The sequence below is a fragment of the Podarcis raffonei genome, chromosome 8, assembly GCF_027172205.1.
Source record: "Podarcis raffonei isolate rPodRaf1 chromosome 8, rPodRaf1.pri, whole genome shotgun sequence".
Taxonomy (NCBI): Eukaryota; Metazoa; Chordata; class Lepidosauria; order Squamata; family Lacertidae; genus Podarcis; species Podarcis raffonei.
Genome location: NC_070609.1, coordinates 7657796 through 7678508, shown reverse-complemented (window position 1 = coordinate 7678508; position 20713 = coordinate 7657796). Strand labels below are relative to the sequence as shown.

Here is a 20713-nt window from a genome sequence, read left to right as displayed (position 1 = left end):
TCACGTCGAGCTCGCCAATCAGAACGTGCGCCTTGCCGTTCCGCAGGCCCCGCCCCTTCTTGGGCCCCTTCCCTCTTGGGAAATGCCGCCGATGGCATTCGGGTCTGGTGCTCTTTCTCGCGCGTGCGCTCTCTCGCCTTTCCCTGCGCTGAATTTCGCGGGCTGAGGCGAGCGCGCGCTTTCCCCTCCCCCCCCCAGCCCTTTGCTTGGTTGTGAGCGAAGGTATCCCTGAGGGGACAGATTGGAGAGGGGGCTATTTTTGTGGGATGGGGGTGGGTGGAATATTCTGCCCACTCTTAACCTCAATTAACGCCTTTTATTAATACCACCATCACTGGAGAGATTTAGATTCTCCTCAGTAACTTCTCTTCTCCCTCAAACTCCCACCTTTCCTTCGCAATTCAATATAACCCGCTTTTTTTTAGTTCCTCACCCCACCCCTCACATTACATTTTTGAAACACGGCCCCCAAGGCACACACCCCATAATTTCCCCCGCTCTGTGCCTCAGGATGGGTCTTGCTAATCCCATATATTTTAATTTTTCTTCAAAGGTCAAATGTGGATATCAAATACTGAAATGTCATCAGTGCGCATGCAACCTCAATTTCATGGAAGAGGCCCCCACCTCAGTTAATCCCTAGATCCCCTCTCTCCATTTGACCCAAAATCTTGAGGATTTCCTTGCCGCATTAAAAACTTACAGGGACATCTCTGCCCCACATGGCACCCAATGGAAGTTGCTGCTACAGATGATATATCGAAGCCCTTCTCGACCTCTAGTCATCTGAGCCTCGATCCATCTTTCACCCAAACGTGCTTTTGGGAACCCACTTCTTGTTTTGCTATACATTTATATGGTGGTAGTGCTGCTGTCGTGAGCCACCTTAAATCAGGTCTTGATTCAATAAATAATTATAATTATAGACCCGCCAGCGGTAGACCATTGCTACCTCTGGCAGATCCCTTCCTATTGCCACCCAGTAGATGATGCCAACATAAACACTGTCAGAATTTACCTGCCCCCAAATTTCAGTTAAGTGACCCTTGATATCCCATTGTGACCCAGGAAGCCTCTCATCATCTCCCTCAAAAAAAAGTCACCCTAAACAGGGCTGCCTTCAGATGTCTTCTAAAAATCCGAAGTTCATGAAAGTTCCTCTCTTATTGCTGTTCTTCTACTTTTGTCACCATGGAATTTTCATTTTTCTGTCTTTCCCTTTTATAATTTAGTTCCCCCCAGAATATATTACATTGTCAATTTTTCTTCCCCTGAACCTAAAATGGAAGCAAGGCAATAGCTTCCTTTTTGACCTGATATGAGAGTTTTGATGTAGTCTTCTCTCACTAGGAACTTTGCAAGGAAAACATTTTAGGTCAGGCTTGCCCAATTTATGAACTTCCGGGCCAGTTTTGGCACACCAGCTATATATTGTAACCGGCAAAATGTTTGCCAACGGTCCTCTTATCATAGCCCCCAGGCCCCTAACACATTGCTTCTCAAACATTTTGAAGTGGATCCCATCTGTAAACCTATTCAGACTTTCAGGACATGCTTGTAAAAGCTAACTCTCCCTTTCCTCCTCAATGACAGTAAATGGCAATACTGTTGCATCAGTAATTAACACTGAACAAATTTATATTTTGCCTTTCATTATTAACGTTAGATTATAAAGGCTGTATATGTTTTGACAGGAGTTAAGCATTGTGCTTTGGAAAGGAGGGAGCAAGCCTGACTCTTAAAATGGTTGCCTGACAGTGATGTTATGTTGTTGGTCCAGTAAAAGAAATGAAAAACACTTTTTGCCACCCACAGTTCGAGGTTTTATCAGTTTTATCAGTTTTCTGGCTCACTAGTTGGGCAAGCCTGTTTTATATTGAGCAAGCGCTCTTTATAGTATTTGTTTGCCCTGCTGGAAAGGCGGCATTCTGGCTCCAAAGAATATACAGCAAATATGATTTGCTTCTCAGTTCCGTTTTTCCATTCCTTGTACCCCAACCCTTTCCCCTTTCCCTGTAGATTAATTCCCACCGCCCACTCTCTTCGCCTCCTTTTTTCTGCATCAGGAATTAACAGTATTTCTCTCTCACACCCCTTTCTCTGTTACAGATGTGGGACCAGATTGGATGTGTTTGCTCTGAGGAGTTGCAGCCAAACGGCAAGAATTCCCAACAGAATTCTGGTGACAGGTGAGGGGCGGGAGGAAGAAAACAGCTTGAAGCCCTACATCAGGGATGGGAGACCTGTGGCGCTCGGGAGGCACTCGGGCTCTCAACTCCATCAGTCCCAGTCAGCATGGCCATTTGTCAGGAACAATGGGCATTGTAGTGCAACACAGCCGTGAGAGTCAGAATTAAAGTGCTACCTATCAATCTACAGTGGTACCTCGGGTTAAGAACTTAATTCGTTCCGGAGGTCGTGGGGAGCGTGGGGAGCCTTGCGTGGGGAGCCTTGCGGGGAACTCCTGCAGGGCTCCCCACGCTGCGGATGTCTGCCCGGCGCGAGGGGCGCTCTGATTCAGGGCGCCCCGCCCGCTGGGCGGCAGGCTGCTATCCGCAGCGTGGGGAGCCTTGCGGGGAACTCCTGCAGGGCTCCCCACCCTGCGGATGTGTTCCCGAAGCGCCGGGCGCTCTGCTTTCAGGGCGCCCGACGCTCCGGGAAGCAGGCTGCTATCCGCAGCCTAGACATCCCTGCGGGATCTCCCGCAGGGTTGCCTAGGCTGCGGATGTGTTCCTGAAGCGCCGGGCGCTCTGCTTTCAGGGCGCCCGATGCTCCGGGAAGCAGGCTGCTATCCGCAGCCTAGACATCCCTGCGGGATCTCCCGCAGGGTTGCCTAGGCTGCGGATGTGTTCCCGAAGCGCCGGGCGCTCTGCTTTCAGGGCGCCCGATGCTCCGGGAAGCAGGCTGCTATCCGCAGCCTAGACACGGCTAGCGGAGCGCTGATCCCGAAGCTTGGGGCTGCGGAGCTCAGCGCGCCCCAAGCTTCTGGGTGCCGGCAAGGTCTAGACGGCTAGCGGAGACCTTGCCGGCACCCAGAAGCTTGGGGCGCGCTGAGCTCCGCACGCCCCAAGCTTCGGGATTAATGCAGCGCTCCGCTAGCCGTGGGAGAGCTGGGTCTCCCACGGCTAGCGGATAGCTTCCTGAAGCCTGGAGAGCGAGAGGGGTCGGTGCGCACTGACCCCTCTCACTTTCCAGGCTTCAGCGAAAGCCTGCATTCGCTCCATAGGACGCACACACATTTCCCCTTGCTTTTTAGGAGGGAAAAAGTGCGTCCTATGGTGCGAAAAATACGCTACATGCAGGGGCAGACTTTAGAATTTCAACAAAGCTTTGTGCGAGCCCAAAAGTTGGCAGCCCGCCCACACCTCTCACCAGTGGCATGTGGTCAGGGGGACTAGGCTAGTCCCCTAAATGTTCCCTGTAAATTAGAGCATTAAAGCCTGGGGCCTCCTTCCCAAAGTCCAGAAAGCTTCTGCCTGGCTTAGGTAGGGAGGCACAGTGCTCCTACGGGTTCCAAGAGCCAAGGAGGCAGCTGCCTGGCGCCTCATTCCCAGAGCCCAGGAAGTTTATGCACTGAGCAGACCCACACCTGCTTGGCTTCAACAAAAGGGTGGTCTCTACACACTTCACTGGGAGTAAGTCCAATTGAATACAGTGGGTGGGGAGGTATTCTATGGAAACATATACAGTGGTACCTCCAGTTACAGATGCTTCAGGTTACAGACTCCGCTAACCCAGAAATAGAACCTCGGGTTAAGAACTTTGCTTCAGGATGAGAACAGAAATTGCACAGCAGTGGTGCGGCGGCAGTGGGAGGCCCCATTAGCTAAAGTGGTACCTCAGGTTAAGAACAGTTTCAGGTTAGGAACGGACCTCCAGAACGAATTAAGTTCTTAACCCAAGGTACCACTGTATCTAGGATAGGTTTGCAGAGTTAATAATGTGTACAGTGGTACCTCGTGTTACATACGCTTCAGATTACAGACTCTGCTAACCCAGAAATAGTACCTCGGGTTAAGAACTTTGCTTCAGGATGAGAACAGAAATCGTGCTCCGGCGGCGCGGCAGCAGTGGGAGGCCCCATTAGCTAAAGTGGTTCTTCAGGTAAAGAACAGTTTCAGGTTAAGAACGGACCTCCGGAACGAATTAAGTACTTAACCCGAGGTACCACTGTATCTGAAGGTTGCTTTGCTCCACAGCACTATATGCAGAACTGCCTCTACATGAATAATGAGATTTTGTTTTATTTGTTATCATCGTTTTATTCTTATCTATTAAAAGATAGCAAGCATCAGCATTTTAAAGTAATAATAAAAATTACCAACTGACTTTGAAGAAAGTGTCTGACTCCTTCCTTTAATTCTCAACAGAAGAAAATGCAGTAACTATACCAACACACTTAAAGAACTGGCTCAGATGTTGCCCATCCCTATGCGGAGTAGCTGCAAGAGGCTGACAAAGGTACTGTACTGCAGAATTTACCGTGTGCATTCAAAGAAGCTTTCTGATTTGCACAGTTGGAAATTGGCCCTGGCTCTTCAGAGAGTTTAAGATGTGTCGCACATGGGGCCTTGTGGTGTTGCTGCTCCCAAATTTTACACTGGTAGGAATTGCAAACATTCCTCTTTTTATTTCCTCTCATTTGCTTTGGGTTGTCTGACTTGAAACAGAAAGAAATTCTCCTCCGGGTCCTCCACTACATTGAACATTTGCAGGCGAGCGTTGATACGGCCAGATCGGTTCTCCAGGTCCGTTGCGGAGAACAGAAAGGTAATACAGCACCAAAGGCAGGCAGAGAAGGCAGCAAAACTTAACAAGTTACAGTGGTGCCTCGCAAGACGAAAATAATCCGTTCCGCGAGTCTCTTCGTCTAGCGGTTTTCTCGTCTTGCGAAGCAACCCTATCAGCGGCTTAGCGCTATTAGCGGCTTAGCGGCTATTAAAGGCTTAGCGGCTAAAAGGCTATTAGTGGCTTAGTGGCTTAGAAAAAGGGGGAAAGCGGGGGAAAATCGCAAGACTCGCAAGACGTTTTCGTCTTGCGAAGCAAGCCCATAGGGAAAATCGTCCTGCGAAGCAACTCAAAAACGGAAAACCTTTTCGTCTAGCGGGGCATTCGTCTTGCGGGGCACCACTGTATGTTGCAAGTGTTGTGGATTAAGAACAAAGAAAGGTATGAGGCCACAAAAGGGTTAATTAATCGGACACAGATAACTGTCTGGGAAGGGTGGGAGAGTAATGTGAGAATGACTGCCCAAAAGGAGCTAAGGAGTGAATTGAGGCAGCCTATAATGCAAGATTGCAAATAGTCTCTCTCCTGAACTCCTGTGGTAAGAACTGCCTTCTAGTGACCAAGCAGGAAATCTTGACAGAAGTTTGCTCTTTTCTTCTGGGTTACAAATGAGCATGTGTGAGTTTTTTCTGGTTCCAGAATTACACAGTCCATTTTCTTATATTAAAGCACCTACATAACCTAGGAACTGTGCCTAAATCAAAAAATAAAGAAAACAAGCCTTGCCTTCAGACTTGCAACCTATGCAGTGGTTGAGGACCAAAGAAAGGGGACTGTAATATAGAGATAGGAAGTCAGTTTAGGGAATGATGTGATGAAAAGATGAGGTTTTATTGGGTATTTAATGAGGAGCCAGGAAGTAAAAGATTCTACTGTAAGGGCAAAAGGGGGACACTAGAGGGATGGAAAGTGTGATTTTGGCTTTTTGGACAAAGAGTACCGGTGGAAAGATTAGAATAATGAGGGTGGAATGGGGGGAAAGGTAGAGAAATAAGTGGAAGCAAGGGAGTGAAGGCATGTTGGGGTCAGGTAATGTAGAGGATTGAAAAGTCTGAAAGACCTTTATGGACAATTATCTCATTTATGAAAACAGGAGGGTCTGAGCAGATGGCGGCATCTGCCCTGAAGAGAGGACAGAGAGAAGCCACACCACGAGCAAAGAAAACCAAGCCTCTGGGCGTCTGCAAGAAACCTAGGAAGAGGAGACGCACTCGCAAATCAGGTTGCAGAAAGGCTCCTGCAAGTGCTGCGTTCTACAACCTCTTGTTTCAATCTGTTAGGCCTTTCTTTTCTCCTACCTTCACAGGACAGGCTTCAGCAGACCCCTCCCCACAAACCCATGAGGCTGATGGCAGGGGCCAGAGTGGAGCTCGGATAGGCTGCGGATTGGGTGCAATGTGCCTTTTGCTTTTGGAGTGGGGGTGATGTGGAGAAGGAGTACCTGCACTGCACGGCTAAGAGGGGAAAGCAGGTTACTTGGTCTATGTGTCCAATCTCAGAGAAGGGCAGCATGTATTGGAGGGAGGGGGCTCTTGAACCAATGAAGTTTGAGGCTACAGATGGACCTGCAAGGCTTCTGAGGTTTCCTCATGTTTCTACTCCACATGGGCATAAGAGTCTCACCTTTACTTAGCAAATGCACCTGATGCCACAGGGCAGGAGACTGCGATCGCTGAGACACTTCTCAATAACCCTTGTGTCACTTCTTTCTGCAGAGCGGCGCGGGGTGAGCAAAAAAGCGTGCAAGTGCCTTGCTTTGGAGACTGGGAAGGGCTCTTCCCAATCTGACATGCGCAGAGAGGAGAGCATGTCTGCCGTGGAAGAGGTGTCTGCGCTCCTTTCGTCCTCCCAGAAGCAATCCCCTTTCTTTCCCAGCTTCCAAGTTCCTGTGTCAGAATATTACCGGCCTGCAAGCGCTCCCTTTCTGGACATCACCAAAGGTGGAGTCCTGTTCCGTGCTGCAGGGGTGGTTTTCTCGTTGCTTTCTGGACGGTTTTTGTGTAAAGATTTTAATGAAGAGCAAGGGCACAGTGGTAACCAAAGTGAGGCTGATGTTGTTGTTTAGTCGTGTCCGACTTTTTGTGACCCCATTGACCAGAGCACGCCAGGCACTCTTGTCTTCCACAGCCTCCCACTGTGTCCAGTATATTAAAGATTAACCAATTGTGTGGGGAGAATCTGCAGTCCAGTTTATATCAGTTGTTTCTAAAGGAAATTCAGGTTTGGACTTTTATCAGACCTTGAAATGGAGCCCTTAACCTTGGGGAGAGGCCACCAGGAGCTGTTCTCTGCGTGCTGTTCCTAGTCGTACTTGGCTGTAATAAAACTCTCTTTCTGTAGCTCACAGAGGATGGAGTGAATGGGTTCTGCAAAGTTTCTAACAACTCTCCCCTTCCCCTCCCATTGTCACTGTTACTGGCAGACTGGAACTTGGGTCGCAGCCAAGAGGAAAGCAAGGATGGAGATGTGTTTTCTGTGTGTGCAGCACAAGTAGCGTACGAAGAGCTGCGTCAGTATTCTGAAGGACCTGGACATTCACCAATGGGGTAGGAGCAGAGAGTGGATAATTGGCAGCTTGTAAAGTTGAGTTCCCACGAGGGAGTAGCTTGAAGCAGACCTCTGGTCTGGAACTCATTTTTGACAAAGACCTTATGTTTAGAACTGGGCAGGGGCTGGAGAGCCAAAAGTATAGGCTTTGTTGGATTTCTGTATCACCCTTCATCTGAGGATCACAAGGCAATATAAAAGCACAAAAATGCATAACATAGAAACAAACAAACAACAATACCTGCCACAGATTGTTTAATTAGCCAAAGCCCTGGGAAGAGAAGAGGAATGTTTTTGCCTGTCACTTTTCCTCTGAAATCTCCAACTATCCACCTAAACTGCTCCCTCCCATTCGGCTGTGCCTGGCCTCTTTCGCAAGTGTAGAGATGGGCGACTTCTGGTTTTCAAAATCACAATATGTCATCAGCTGAACATTGTGATATACCAATAATACAGTGGTGCCTCGCAAGACGAAAAACGCGCAAGACGAAAGAGTTTTCCGTTTTTTGAGTCGTTCCGCAAGACGAATTTCCCTATGGGCTTGCTTCTCAAGACGAAACGTCTTGCGAGTTCTTGCGAGTTTGTTTCCTTTTTCTTAAAGCCGCTAAGCCGCTAATAGCCGTGCTTTGCAAGACGGAAAAACTGCAAGACGAAGAGACTCGCGGAACAGATTAATTTCGTCTTGCGAGGCACCACTGTATCACTATGTCTGAAATAAGGATGGAACTATGCAGAGGCAAAAAGTAGGGCTGGGCGATATCTGGTTTTCAACATCATGATATATCACCAGCTAAACATTGCAATGGGACTTGGGTGGCGCTGTGGGTTAAACCACAGGGCCTAGGACTTGCCGATCAGGAGCTTGGCGGTTCAAATCCCTGCAACGGGATGAGCTCCTATTGCTCGGTCCCAGCTCCTGCCAACCTAGCAGTTCGAAAGCACGTCAAAGTGCAAGTAGATAAATAGGTACTCCTCCAGCGGGAAGGTAAACGGTGTTTCTGTGCATTGCTCTGGTTTACCAGAAGTGGCTTAGTCATGCTGGCCACATGACCCGGAAGCCGTATGCCGGCTCCCTCGGCCAATAAAGCGAGATGAGCGCCGCAACACCACAGTCGTCCGCGACTGGACCTAACGTTCAGGGGTCCCTTTACCTTTAAACATTGCAATATATTGACATATCACCATGTCTGAAGTATGGAGCTAAGTAGAAGCATCGGTTGGCTTCATGGTTTGTCACACATGTGTGATTTTTGCATAACACACACACACACACACACACACACACAATTCGCAATATATTGCCAGGTCAATAATTATGAAACTGGTATCACGATAATTGGACTTCAAACCAGTTTTGGATGATATATCAATATATTGCCCAGCCCTACGCAAGAGTCAGCAGGCGAGGTGCATAGAGGGTGGCAGGGGTGTTATTTTATTATCATTTAATTCTTTAATTCATATCCCACCTTTCCCTCCAAGGAGCTCAAAGTGGTGTTCATGTTCTCCCCCTACTCATTTAATTCTCACAACAAGCGAGGTAGGTTGGACTGAGAGGCAGGGCCTGGCCCACAGTCACCCAGGGAGCTTCGTGGCCAAGTGGGGATTTGAACTCTGGTCTCCCAGGCACTAGTCAGACACTCTAACCACTATGCCACACTGGCTCTCACAGAGGGTAAAAGATCCCTTTGCCTATATCCCTCCTGGTGCAAGTCCAATTACCTACATTACATAATATAATGGTAGAGGGGGCATTTAGGATTTGTTCAGAGGGAATGTTGGAAACGTAGGAAACCCAAAGGCGGGGCTTCAGATTGAGCCCCTGTGCAACCAGTTGCTTGTCCCTAATGTAAACCAGCAACAGGGAACTTGTGCAGCACTGAAAGGTGCGCTCCGTGTGTTACTAGCACAAAAATGGAAAACAGATAAGGTGCCAATGAAAGAAGGGCATCTCAAACTGTTAGAATATGTGGAGTTAGCAGGCATGACCACTAGAATAAGAAAATAAAATGATAAAAGATGTAAGGAGGACTGGCTATTTTGATTATATGAAAATTTATTATAACCAGACAATTAGCCTAGCACAGGGGTCAGCAAACTTTTTCAGCAGGGGGCCGTTCCACTGTTCCTCAGACTTTCTCGGGGGCTGGACTATATTTGGGGGGGGGGGCGCGAGAAATGAACGAATTCCTATGCTCCACAAATAATCCAGAGATGCATTTTAAATAAAAGCACAATTTCTACTCATGTAAAAACACGCTGATTCCCGGACCATCTGTGGGCCAGATTTAGAAGGCTATTGGGCCGGATCCGGCCCCCGGGCCTTAGTGTGCCTACCCATGGCCTAGCAGGATGGTAATATTTTCAGCAGCGTAAGTTAGAACTAGAGCTTAACAGGAGGAGAAGAGAAAGATTGGGGAAACTAAGAAAACGTGAGAGGAAGTAGAAGATAAAAGGAACCATGGAAGGAGAGGAAGGAAAGTCCATCAATGACTGGTGTAATGTAATATGTAGTTTTCTTTTTCCTATTTCCTATTACTTTCAGGGGGGGTTGTTTTGTTTCTTGTGTTGAAATCTATCAGAAATGCAAATTTAAAAAAGAAAAGAAAGAAAGAAAGAGATGTTCAAAATATTCAGAACCAGAAACTCCAGCGGGTGCAGAATGCTGCAGCGAGGCTCCTCACGGGGTCTCTGCCATGGGAGCATATTCACCCAGTGCTTTTCCAGCTGCATTGGCTCCCAGTGGAGTAAAGGGTCAGATTTAAGGTGCTGCTTTTGACCTTTAAAGCCCTTCACGGCCTAGGACCCTCGTACCTACGAGACCGCCTCTCTTGGTATGCCCCACGGAGAGCCTCAAGGTCCATAAATAGCAACACCCTAGTGGTCCCGGGCCCTAAGGAAGTTAGATTGGCTTCAACCAGAGCCAGGGCCTTCTCAACACTGGCTCCGGCCTGGTGGAACTCTCTGCCTCATGAGACCAGGGCCCTGCAGGATCTGATTTCTTTCCGCAGGGCCTGTAAGACAGAGTTGTTCCGCCTGGCCTTTGGCTTGGAGCCAATTTTATTCCCTCCCTCCCTCTCTTTCTTTTTTCCTTTCCTTCTCCTCCTACGATGAGGCTATACTTTAATATTTTAATGTTTAAATATTTTAATGTATTTTAATTTTGTTTTTAAGTTGTAATCATTCAACTTGTTTTTATTATTGCTTGTAAGCCGCTCTGAGCCCAGCCTTGGCTGGGGAGGGCGGGGTATAAATAAAAAATTATTATTATTATTATTATTATTATTATTATTATTATTATTATTATTAAGGCCCAACTCAGGACCTTATATCTCTTGAGTCCCCTCTCCACACACCCCCACATCCCCAATATGCTCTTCTTTTTCACTGCTGGCATCCTAAAATTTTGCTATAGCACCCCTTGACTGCCTTGGCGACCCTCTCTATTCTTTCAGGCAAGAACTTGTGCATTATTATTCCTCTTGTGAGGAAGAAGAGGAAGAAGCATCCAGAGACAGCCCTTGGCTCTCCACCCAGTCCCCAGTGAACAGTTCCCATGGTAAGCTGCAAGCAAAGCTGTGAAAGGCCCAGGAAAAGGCATTGCTGGAGGGCAGGGTGCTGGGGCTTTGATGCAGGGAAGCTGTAGGCTGCAAAATGCTGTGTGCTCCTGAGTGTGTCTGCTTGGAACCAGCCCCACTAAATCCAATGGGATTTACTTCCCCAGTGAGCATGTTTAGGATTGCAACTGAAATGCCACTGACATGCTTTGCATTGTGGTTGCCGTCTTCCAATATTCAACAGTCTTCCAGAAACGGGGCACAAAATCTCACTCTCTTTCCTTAGCAGGAAGCATGCAGCTATGTTCCCCTCGGATTGAGGCCCAAAGCAACACTTGCTCGGATTTGGGGCTGAGCCCTTCCCTTTTCACCTCTCCTGCGCGGCTGCTTCCTAGGCATATCCTCCACGGCAGCCAGGATGAGCTTTCCCCAGGTAAAGTTGCAGGAAGGAGTGGCCGAGTTGTGCCTCTTGCTCCAAGTGTCTCCTCTTCCTGTCCCTGCAAGGAGGGGTTAGTAGGCACATCACCTTCCCTGTGAAATCAGTTTTATACACAGTATTTTTCAAAGGCAGGGTAGCTCCTAGAATAAATTGCTTTAGCCAGAAATGCAAGAAAATGCTTCGTGTTATTTACAAAAAATAAATAAATGAGGCAGGGGAGAATCCAAAGTCTGTGCCAATGAAAACCCATTTAAACAAACAGAATATATTATTTAAGTCCTTTGCTCATATATTTTGCATGACATTGTTTCTTGAGCAATGGAGAACCCTTAATCCTATCCCACCCCCCACCCGCCGCTCTCTGGAAGTCTTAATCATTCCCCTCCCCATTTTCTAGTTTCCAATATATATACAGTATTTTTAAGAGTACTACTTTCCATTTTATAAGCTTATCTCTGCAGCTATAAGGGCTGAACATTTTACTGGGGGCAAATTGGGGTTTTCAGGCCACTAAGGCAGCCATCCACTATCAACTTATTTTAGAAGAGAGTGCACAGTTATAATCCTCCGATGAAACCTATGTGTAACACAAAGCATCTTTCTCTTCTCCATTAAATATTAAATATATACATGGATAGAAGGCAAATCCCTGACTGCAAATTACAACCATAGCGTACAAAATAAACTATTCCATCTGGTTCCTCCAAATAAATATCTCTGTGTGCTTTAGGATTGGCCCAATGCATCTGATTGGCCCAATCTCTTCCTCTGCCTCTTATACTCTGGAGGAGCAACAGAGAAATCTGTTTTTGTGTAATTAAATGACATGTGGCGTTTGCCAAGTTCTCCCCTAGATGTGTTGCTTCACAAATAAGAAGGCATTATGTTGATTGGTGAGAGATGGTTCTGTCTTCTCCTGAAACAATTGTGCTGAGCTACAAGGTTGTTTAAGGGAGGCAGGTGGCGCTGTGGGTTAAACCACAGAGCCTAGGACTTGCCAATCAGAAGGTTGGCGGTTCAAATCCCCGCAACGGGGTGAGCTCCTGTTGCTCGGTCCCTGCTCCTGCCAACCTAGCAGTTCGAAAGCACATCAAAGTGCAAGTAGATAAATAGGTACAGCTCCAGCGGGAAGGTAAATGCCGGCTCCCTCGGCCAGTAAAGCAAGATGAGCTCCGCAACCCCAGAGTCGGTCACGACTGGACTGGTCAGGGGTCCCTTTACCTTTACCTTACAAGGTTGTTTTGCATTGGCGGTTAATGAAATGCAGAGCTGCACCTCCACAGAATTATATGGGCGTAGTGTATGTAATTCTACTACTGAGCATTTCTCAGAATGCAGCTCATCGGTGTCTTGGATACTTCCCAGTCCTCTACAGTAGATTTCATTGCTTCAACAGTCACAATATTACCCTTTGGGGTGGGATTTACATTTGGGTAAATTGTGACACACTGAGAGAGAGGCAGAGGGAAACCTGAGAGCAAATTAAAAAACTGGAACTTGATTGGTTCCGCACCTGCTTTGAGTTTGGGATGAAGCTCATCTGAGATGAGGAAACATGGATAACCTTCTTTGAAAGTGCTTGCTTGAGATTTAGTGGAACCTTGTTTGTTATCCTGCAGTGTTATTTGAAGATGTGTATCTGTCCCCTCAGTCTAGCAGTTTTTCTCAGGCCCTTTCAGGAACCCTCTTGAGAAAGGTAAGTGCATTGCCCCTCAGCTTTATGTATATTCATCCATTTCCTCCATTTTTCATACCAAGTTGTGCCATCAATACACCTTGTGAGAGTGAGTTCCAAAATTTAACCACGCACTGTGCGAAGAAGTACTTTATTTTTTGCTCCATAAGACTCACTTTTTCCCTCCTAAAAAGTAAGGGGAAATGTCTGTGCGTCTTATGGAGCAAATGCAGGCTGCGCAGCTATCCCAGAAGCCAGAACAGCAAGAGGGATTGCTGCTTTCACTGGGCAGCGATCCCTCTTGCTGTTCTGGCTTCTGAGATTCAGAATATTTTTTTTCTTGTTTTCCTCCTCCAAAAACTAGGTGCGCCTTGTGGTCTGGTGCGTCTTATAGAATCTTGCAACATGCAGCTTCACTGGATGTTCCCAGTTCTAGCGTTATGAGAGAGGGAGAAAAACTCTTCTCTCTCATCCTGTGGTCATTATGGCTTCTTTTCAGGGTGCAGTTCCTGGAAAAGGTGATGATGGGGCCTCTTGTGACATCCCCTGGGGATGGGCACTTAGGTGCCTATCCAAAAGCAGTGGCCCAGTTAAGTAATCATTCCCTTTGTCTGTCATGGGAGGCTCATTTGCTTATGTCCATGGAGGGCTGGCTTTGGTTGTCTTCCTTATAGCTAAATCTCAGAGTCTCTTCCTCCCAACTTTCTTGGGCATGGGCAATAGATCAGCAACCTGCCTCTGCATGACTTGCTGTGAAAGCTCTCTGCAGACACTTGCAAACTGGCCTGCCTAGAAATGACGTATGTGTAGTAATCTAAATATTTGTTTCATTTCTGTCCGAATACACCCATCTCTCTGATTTATGTGGTTTGTGATGCAGTCTCTGTAGTTGTCCAATGTGTTTGCACCCCATGGGCAGTTACATTGCTCTGGGCCAAACTATGCGGCTTAATTTCAAGGAATTAAGGGCTGGTGGAATCTAGGCTAGGATCATATTGCAGCGATAGAAAACACACCTCTGTTTTCAAAGAAAAACTGCTTTAATTATGATCTTTCTTTCTGTGCACCACCTCTCCTTTTAAGTTTCTGTCTGCAAAGGTCCCCACCTCTAATTTCTTCCTTCTCCTCTTGCAGTCAGCATTCACGCTGGATCACTGCTACCTTTCCTACAACGAAACAGGTAAAAGCAATTCCAGCCCCGTGTCACGAATGAATGGGAGAACATCTTTATGGAACAAACAGTATCTTCAAGAGGTGAGAAGAAGGTTGTAGAGATGGGGGTGTTAACTTTGTGTGTGTGTAGGGGAACCTCCTCTTCCATTACTGGAAGCGTGATTGACTGGTTCATTAATTCTCCTATACATTTGGGGGTCATATAGTTAATCCACACACACACACACCCCACCTGCAAGGCATCAACTTCTATTTATTCATCCCAAATAAGGAACTTGGTTGTTCTCTGTTGTTTCGACCTTGTATTCTTCTTTCAATTTGAGGCTCCACTAAAAGGTCATTTGGGTCAGTGAAGTCCTAATTACACGCACTCCTCTTTCCTCCAGGCAAACAAAAAGCTTTATCAAAGTTCAAGGGCACATTCCAACCAGGCAAAAACAGTCAAGGAGGGTACAGAGCAGGGCTTGAGAGGGGCATGACTGTGGGTGAGTTGTAACCTAGGGAAAGTCCCAAGGTCCATAGAGAGAAACCTTGAGTGGCACATTTGGTCCCCAGACCTAAGGTTCCCACCTCCTGTTACAGAAATTTACACTGGGGATTGTTACAAACACCACATATTAGCCCTGTATAATTCTGCACTTCTGTACCATCTCATACTGTTTACAGGAAACTGAAGTCAGTTGTCAAATACAGTTCATTGTGTTTTTAGAGTTTTCTTAAAACTGCGACATAATTGGGTAAGGGAACTCTATTTGTGTTTGATGTCAGATTAGCAAAGTGATTTATTTTTTTTACAAGAACACTAGGGTTTAATTCATTTAGTACGATTTTTCTTACCCAGAAAAAAGGCTCAAGAATTGTAAGACTCTGTCTTTATTTATACTCGTACCTCGGCTCCTGAACACCTTGGGAGTCGAACGTTTTGACTCCTGAACAATCGAAAACCAGAAGTGAGTGTTCCGGTTTTCGAATGTTCTTTTGGAAAATGAATGTCCGACGGGGCTTCTGATTGGCTCCAGGGGCTTCCTGTAGCCAATCAGAGGCCACGCTTTGGAAGTCAAACATTTTGGAAGTCAAATGAGCTTCCAGAATGGATTCTGTTCGACTTCCGAGGTACGACTGTATTTAACAAAATTTACACATCGCTAGATTGTAGTAAAACCTCTCAGCGGTGTGCAGATCATTTGGACCAGATGGTGCAATTCCACACGCCTCTTCCTGCCCTGAGTATCCTGACTCCCCTTCCGCCTTCTCCTGTCAGGAAACGGCCACCGCCAGGCCTGAATTCCCAGTGTCTTCCAGTGATGAGAACAGCGACAGCACCTGGACACCACCATCCAAGAGGGTGAGGCCATCTCAGGTCAGCTGCCAGAAGAAGATGAAGAAGGTGGTCAGGAGGCAAAGGCGCCGGCCAGCAGCCTGTGAGAAACGTAGCAACGCATCTCCTCTGCAGCTGAAAAAGAAGTGCGTGAACGGCTTCATCATGTTCTGCCGCCTGAACCGCAAGCACTACATCCGGTGAGAACTGGAGGGCAACAAACTCTTACGGAGAGACTGAAATCTAGGCCGGTCTGGATGGAACCCGGGCATGAATCCCTGTAGCGAGATCCACCATATCCAGTTAGGATTGCATCTGGCTTTTCAGTTTAAGATCATAAAAGGCACCCCTTGCCACCACCTTTACTTCCACAGATAATGTAGTATCCAGGAGGAAGCCCAGAATGCAAACTTGGTCTATTAGGGGAAGTGCAGTCCCAGCCAGTTTCACATGATATCCATCTTCAACTGGTAGCTTTCTCAACGCCCCCCCCCCCGGCTTGTCTGGATTAAGTTTAAGTTGGTTCACCCTCATTCATCTCAAAACTGCCTCCTGCCTTCTGCAGCCACTTGAAAGCCATAGAAGTCCCATCAGACATTCGGCTTCCGAAAGGATGTTCGAAAACCGGTACACTCACTTCCGGTTCAGGAGCCAAAACATTCGACTCCCAAGGCATTTGGGAGCCGAGGTATGACTGTATTTAGATAAAATGCCTCCCCCGCCCCATGTGCTAGATTTGATTATTATTATTTTTTCTGTGTTCCAAAATCTCATTAATTTCCATTACACACAGGTCATAATAATAATCCCTTATACAACAACTGCAATATTAATGACTTCTATTTGTGTTGACTCATTAAATGATTTTTAAAACTACAAGTGAGAAGCTCAAACTACTGGTATATCCTTGTTCTTCCTGTGTGTGGCAATTATTCTGTCCGTGGTTTTTCTTCCTGACCTTGTAAGATGTTGTGTCTTTCTTTCCCCTGGTTGTTGCTGTCATCTGTCATGCCTTGGGAGGAGCTGATATCCCATTGTTGTTCCAGTTTTAGATTTTTTTGCCTGCCCCATTCTGAACACCCAGTGCAGATTCTGTCCTTCCCGACAGAGCAGAATAATATTTAATCAAGTGGCGCTGTGGGTTAAACCACAGAGCCTAGGACTTGCTGATCAGAAGGTTGGCGGTTCAAATCCCCGCAACGGGGTGAGCTCCCGTTGCTCGGTCTCTGCTCCTGCCAACCTAGCAGTTCGAAAGCACGTCCAAGTGCAAGTAGATAAATACGTACCGCTCCGGTGGGAAGGTAAACGGCGTTTCCATGCGTTGCTCTGGTTCTCCAGAAGTGGCTTAGTCATGCTGGCCACATGACCCGGAATCTGTACGCCGGCTCCCTTGGCCAATAAAGCGAGATGAGCGCCGCAACCCCAGAGTCGGTCACGATTGGACCTAATGGTCGGGGGTCCCTTTACCTTTACCTTTTAATGTCAATTTCCCCAGCCTAACCCTGAGCAAAGAGGTAGACTGTTCAAAGCTTCCAAAGAGTGTTCTGTGCAGTGAGAGGGATTCCCATAATTGGGTTGGGGTGACTACTGGGAACACTTTTTCCTACCCCAATCACCCTTGCATCTGTCAACTGCACAACTCTGTGTTGCAATTACAAATCTGTCCCCTAGTCAAGAATTTGAGACTTGTATTAAAGGCCCAATTTCTAGGACTCAGCACCTGCATAGGCTGTGCTTGTGTGTTTCTCAGCCACCCTGAATACATTTATTTTTAAATCCCCCCTATATGAAAGTTGAGATGCCAATGATTTTATCAAGACCTGTAACCAGGGAGAAGAAAATTGCAACATCACAAGCTGTCTCTGGAAACGGGCCTAGATTGGGTTGCACTTCTTCTGTTGCCTGCTAGCTGATTTAATGATAAAATTCTAGGTGCTTCAAGGGAAGAATATCTTCTGCACAAGCCATGGGCTGGCAAGGTGTGCGTTTGGGCGGGGGTGGGGAGGGAGGTTTAGGTTTCATTCAGGTGTGTGCGCATGCTAGTTTTTAAACACTGGTCTCTATGGAGAGCAAAAGGCTAGCCTGGCAGGGGGTTGCCAAGGCAACCTGCTTCTCTTGAAACCTCAAGGGAACATGGGGACATTGGCAAAGCCTCACGTGCGCCCGCCTCTTGTGAATCTGGATGACCAAACCGTCTTTTCTCTTGGCAGCGCTTGCCCAGGCATGGCCTCCACAGTTGCTACGAGAGAGCTGGCCCAGCTGTGGCGTATGATGACGAAGCAAGAGCGGAAGCCATATTGGTATGTCTGTCGCTGATCAAAACACACTCTGGCATGAGGCTGTTCCTTGGGTAGTCCAGTTTCTAGGTCACCACTGTGGTTCAAGGACACAGATGTGGTAGAGCTCCTGTTCTGCAGGCCAAATGTCCGGGATAAATCTCCAGCACCTGCAGTTTAAAAAGGACCTGTTGTTGTTGTTTCCTTACCAACCTGTCACCATGAGGTCCGAGGGCAGCTTACAAAGATTTGGAAATACAGTATTAAAAAATTGTTAAAACAGATTGCAGTCAAGAGAATAAGCTGGGTCCTAAAATGTCACTCTCAGGCATCAAATGCCAGGGTGAGCAGGCGAGTCTTCAGAAAGTCCTCCTAGTGGTGCAGTGATAAAACTGGAAGTACATTTGCAGAAGTTAAGCAGGTTCTGGTATGGTTTCAAATTGGATGGGGGACCGTGTGTTGTGATTCCTGCATATTGAGGGGAGGCGGGTTTGGACTGAATGACCCTCCGGCTCCCTTCCAACTCTACAATTCTATGATTCAGCATCCAGCAAAAACTGCACGGGTGAATCCCTGTGGAGAGGGAATCCTCCAGTTTAAGGGGCTGCCACAGAGAATTCTCCCTGAGGATGGGAAAGACCCTGGAGAGCCACTGCCAGTCAGAGTAGACAGGACTGGGCTAGATAGACAAATCGTGAGGGTTGGTCTAAGGCAGCTTCCTATGTATATCTCACGGTGTTGGATCCTTTTGGTAGGAAGCGTTGCCTTTCTATTGCCTTTCTATCTCCCTGTGAACTTAACCATGAAAAGAAAGGGATTCCAATTCCAAGTGCTACTGTCATTTGGTAACCTGAGCGCATATAACAGTTATATGAGCTGTTATCATGTTATGATCCACTGTGCAGCATCCTCTCCATCACACAGGGAGGTTAACGAGTGTTTGTTTATATTTGATTTTTCTAAAAGCAGGCACTCATTAATCGGCAAGGGGAGGGGTCGTGTTATGATTATCACCCCCTGTCGCTTCATGGCAAGCCGCATAAGTGAAGTTCCCTTGCGTTCCAATTCACATCGCCTTGTTTTTGTCACCTTGTAATGGCAGCCATCACATGGTGGCTTCGTTATGTGCCGCGTTCACTGCAATCTGGCGATTACAGATGAATTGTCGGCCGGAAATAAGCACTTGAGTGATAAGCTTATCATTTTATGTTGCATCTCTTCCAGCATGAAAGCTCGGCGGTTCAGCCGCCTGAATAATCGCATCGTGAGGGACGACTTCTCCAGTGGGGAGGAGGACCCAGAGCCTCCCAAACCTTTCCACATGCTGCTCGCTGAAAAATCCCTCCATGGCTCCCAGACCTTTGGTGACCTCTCTTTACTCAAGCTTATCCCCTGACTCTTCGCACTGTAACGGTAATGGCGTATCCATTCATGGGAAAGATGGCCCTTTACTCCGGTCTATTATCAATGGTTACAGAATTTTCCAGCTGAATGAAGTGTGTGCTCCCTCCCCCTTTTCACCAACATGCCAGACAACAGGGGCTCCATGCACCCCATTGGCTGGGACAGTAATGTAGGGGGTGTAGAAAAAAAGGGAGGAGACAGGAGTCCCTTTGTTGCCACCTGTAGCACATAAACACTCCCCTGTTTTCTGCCCCCTTCTGCTGCTTGCACCCCACATCAGCTGCTGTGCCTCTGGCTTTCCAGAAGGTGGTTCCTGAGAAGGAAAAGCACAGGTGGACTTTTCCCAGTAACCACATGCATTTTATGTTATACTCCACCAGAGACCCACAATGGCTTCCACTGTGTTTAAGGCTACCAAAGCTGGCCTCTGGTGGTCTGCAACATAATGTTAGCGACATTGGCAAGGGGAAGGGAATCCCTGGGCCTGGGTGGTAGGACCATGCTTGGCCAACTGAAGTTTTGGCAGTTTACATGGGACTTAACCTTTGTTTTAGGACAGGGGTGGGGAACCGGTGGCCCTCCTCCTGTTGTTAGGTCCTGTAACCCCCATTAGTCCTAGCCAAATGTCTAAATGGTCAGGAATAATGGAAGTTACACTCCAGCAAAATCTGGAGGGCCACAAGTTCCCTGCCCCTAGCCAAGGAGCACTACTCCATTTGAAATGAATGTGTTTGATTTTGAAAAAAGGATCCGCGTGGCTTTTTAAAAAAAGTTTTTTTAACCCTGACTAGCACCATGTCTAGCACAATCGAAAGTTGGGTGCCTGTTTTTCAAAACCCCAGGTCCATATTTATTGCCAAAGATTTTAACTCGCCATCCCCTTCACCAGAGTTTAGCTCAGGGAGTAAGTTTTATCCTGCCCAGTCAGTTTAGTTCCTAGTACCTTAAGTTTGTAGGAAAATTTTGCTGCAGCATGAAATGCAATTTCTGAAGTCCACATGGACTCGTTTGCTCCACAGCAGATTTGATGCTTTGTTACATAGTGAGTTGCTTCATGTGCTCTTTTGCTGTTTACCTGGAGCAAATGAATGAGTTTGAAGTTTGTTCTGGGTAGCATTGTGTCCCCACTGACACAATGGGCCTGTACAGCAGAAATCTTGAGGAAGGAACAATTCTATATCTTTGGTCTGTGGTTGAAAGGGAGTCAGAAAGACTCACTTGATACTGAGCTAACAAGGGTGGGTGCTTCACATTGAGAAAGTAGGGCGTCAGGAAGATTGTACTTATGAAGTGAGTGTCTATACAACATTTGTAGTTGGTTTACATCCTGCCTGGGGGAAACCTTCTCAGTCACCCATCCTTTAACCCACCTCTTAAATTATCCCTCCCCCTGTTCACAATCAGTTTGTGTTTGAAATTCTGTTGCAGGCTTGAATGGGCTTTTACCACAGTTGTATTTATGTATTTATATATTTATTGGCAGGTTTTGTCCTCATCTCTATTTATATTTAAAAATAAAAGCTAGATTTAAACTAA

At 47.0% G+C, this 20713-nt stretch overlaps 1 protein-coding gene across 4 annotated transcripts; it reads left to right on the top strand.

Moving 5' to 3' along the window:
* The first annotated feature begins 77 nt into the window (after positions 1 to 77).
* Positions 78 to 20713, top strand: MEIOSIN (meiosis initiator). 4 transcript variants are annotated; one of them, XM_053397774.1, is made up of 14 exons: positions 78 to 167; positions 2110 to 2189; positions 4371 to 4461; positions 4671 to 4770; positions 5882 to 6010; positions 6504 to 6728; positions 7211 to 7334; positions 10791 to 10894; positions 11179 to 11325; positions 12951 to 13027; positions 14141 to 14260; positions 15441 to 15697; positions 17708 to 17797; positions 18998 to 20713. In XM_053397774.1, exons 2-14 carry the CDS (start codon positions 2110 to 2112, stop codon positions 19167 to 19169), a joined length of 1716 nt encoding a protein of 571 aa, XP_053253749.1. In that variant the 5' UTR covers positions 78 to 167; the 3' UTR covers positions 19170 to 20713. The 4 variants fall into 4 exon arrangements, with proteins under 4 accessions (XP_053253749.1, XP_053253748.1, XP_053253747.1 ...); XM_053397773.1 differs by having other exon boundaries at positions 121 to 222; XM_053397772.1 differs by lacking the exon at positions 78 to 167 and adding an exon at positions 237 to 272.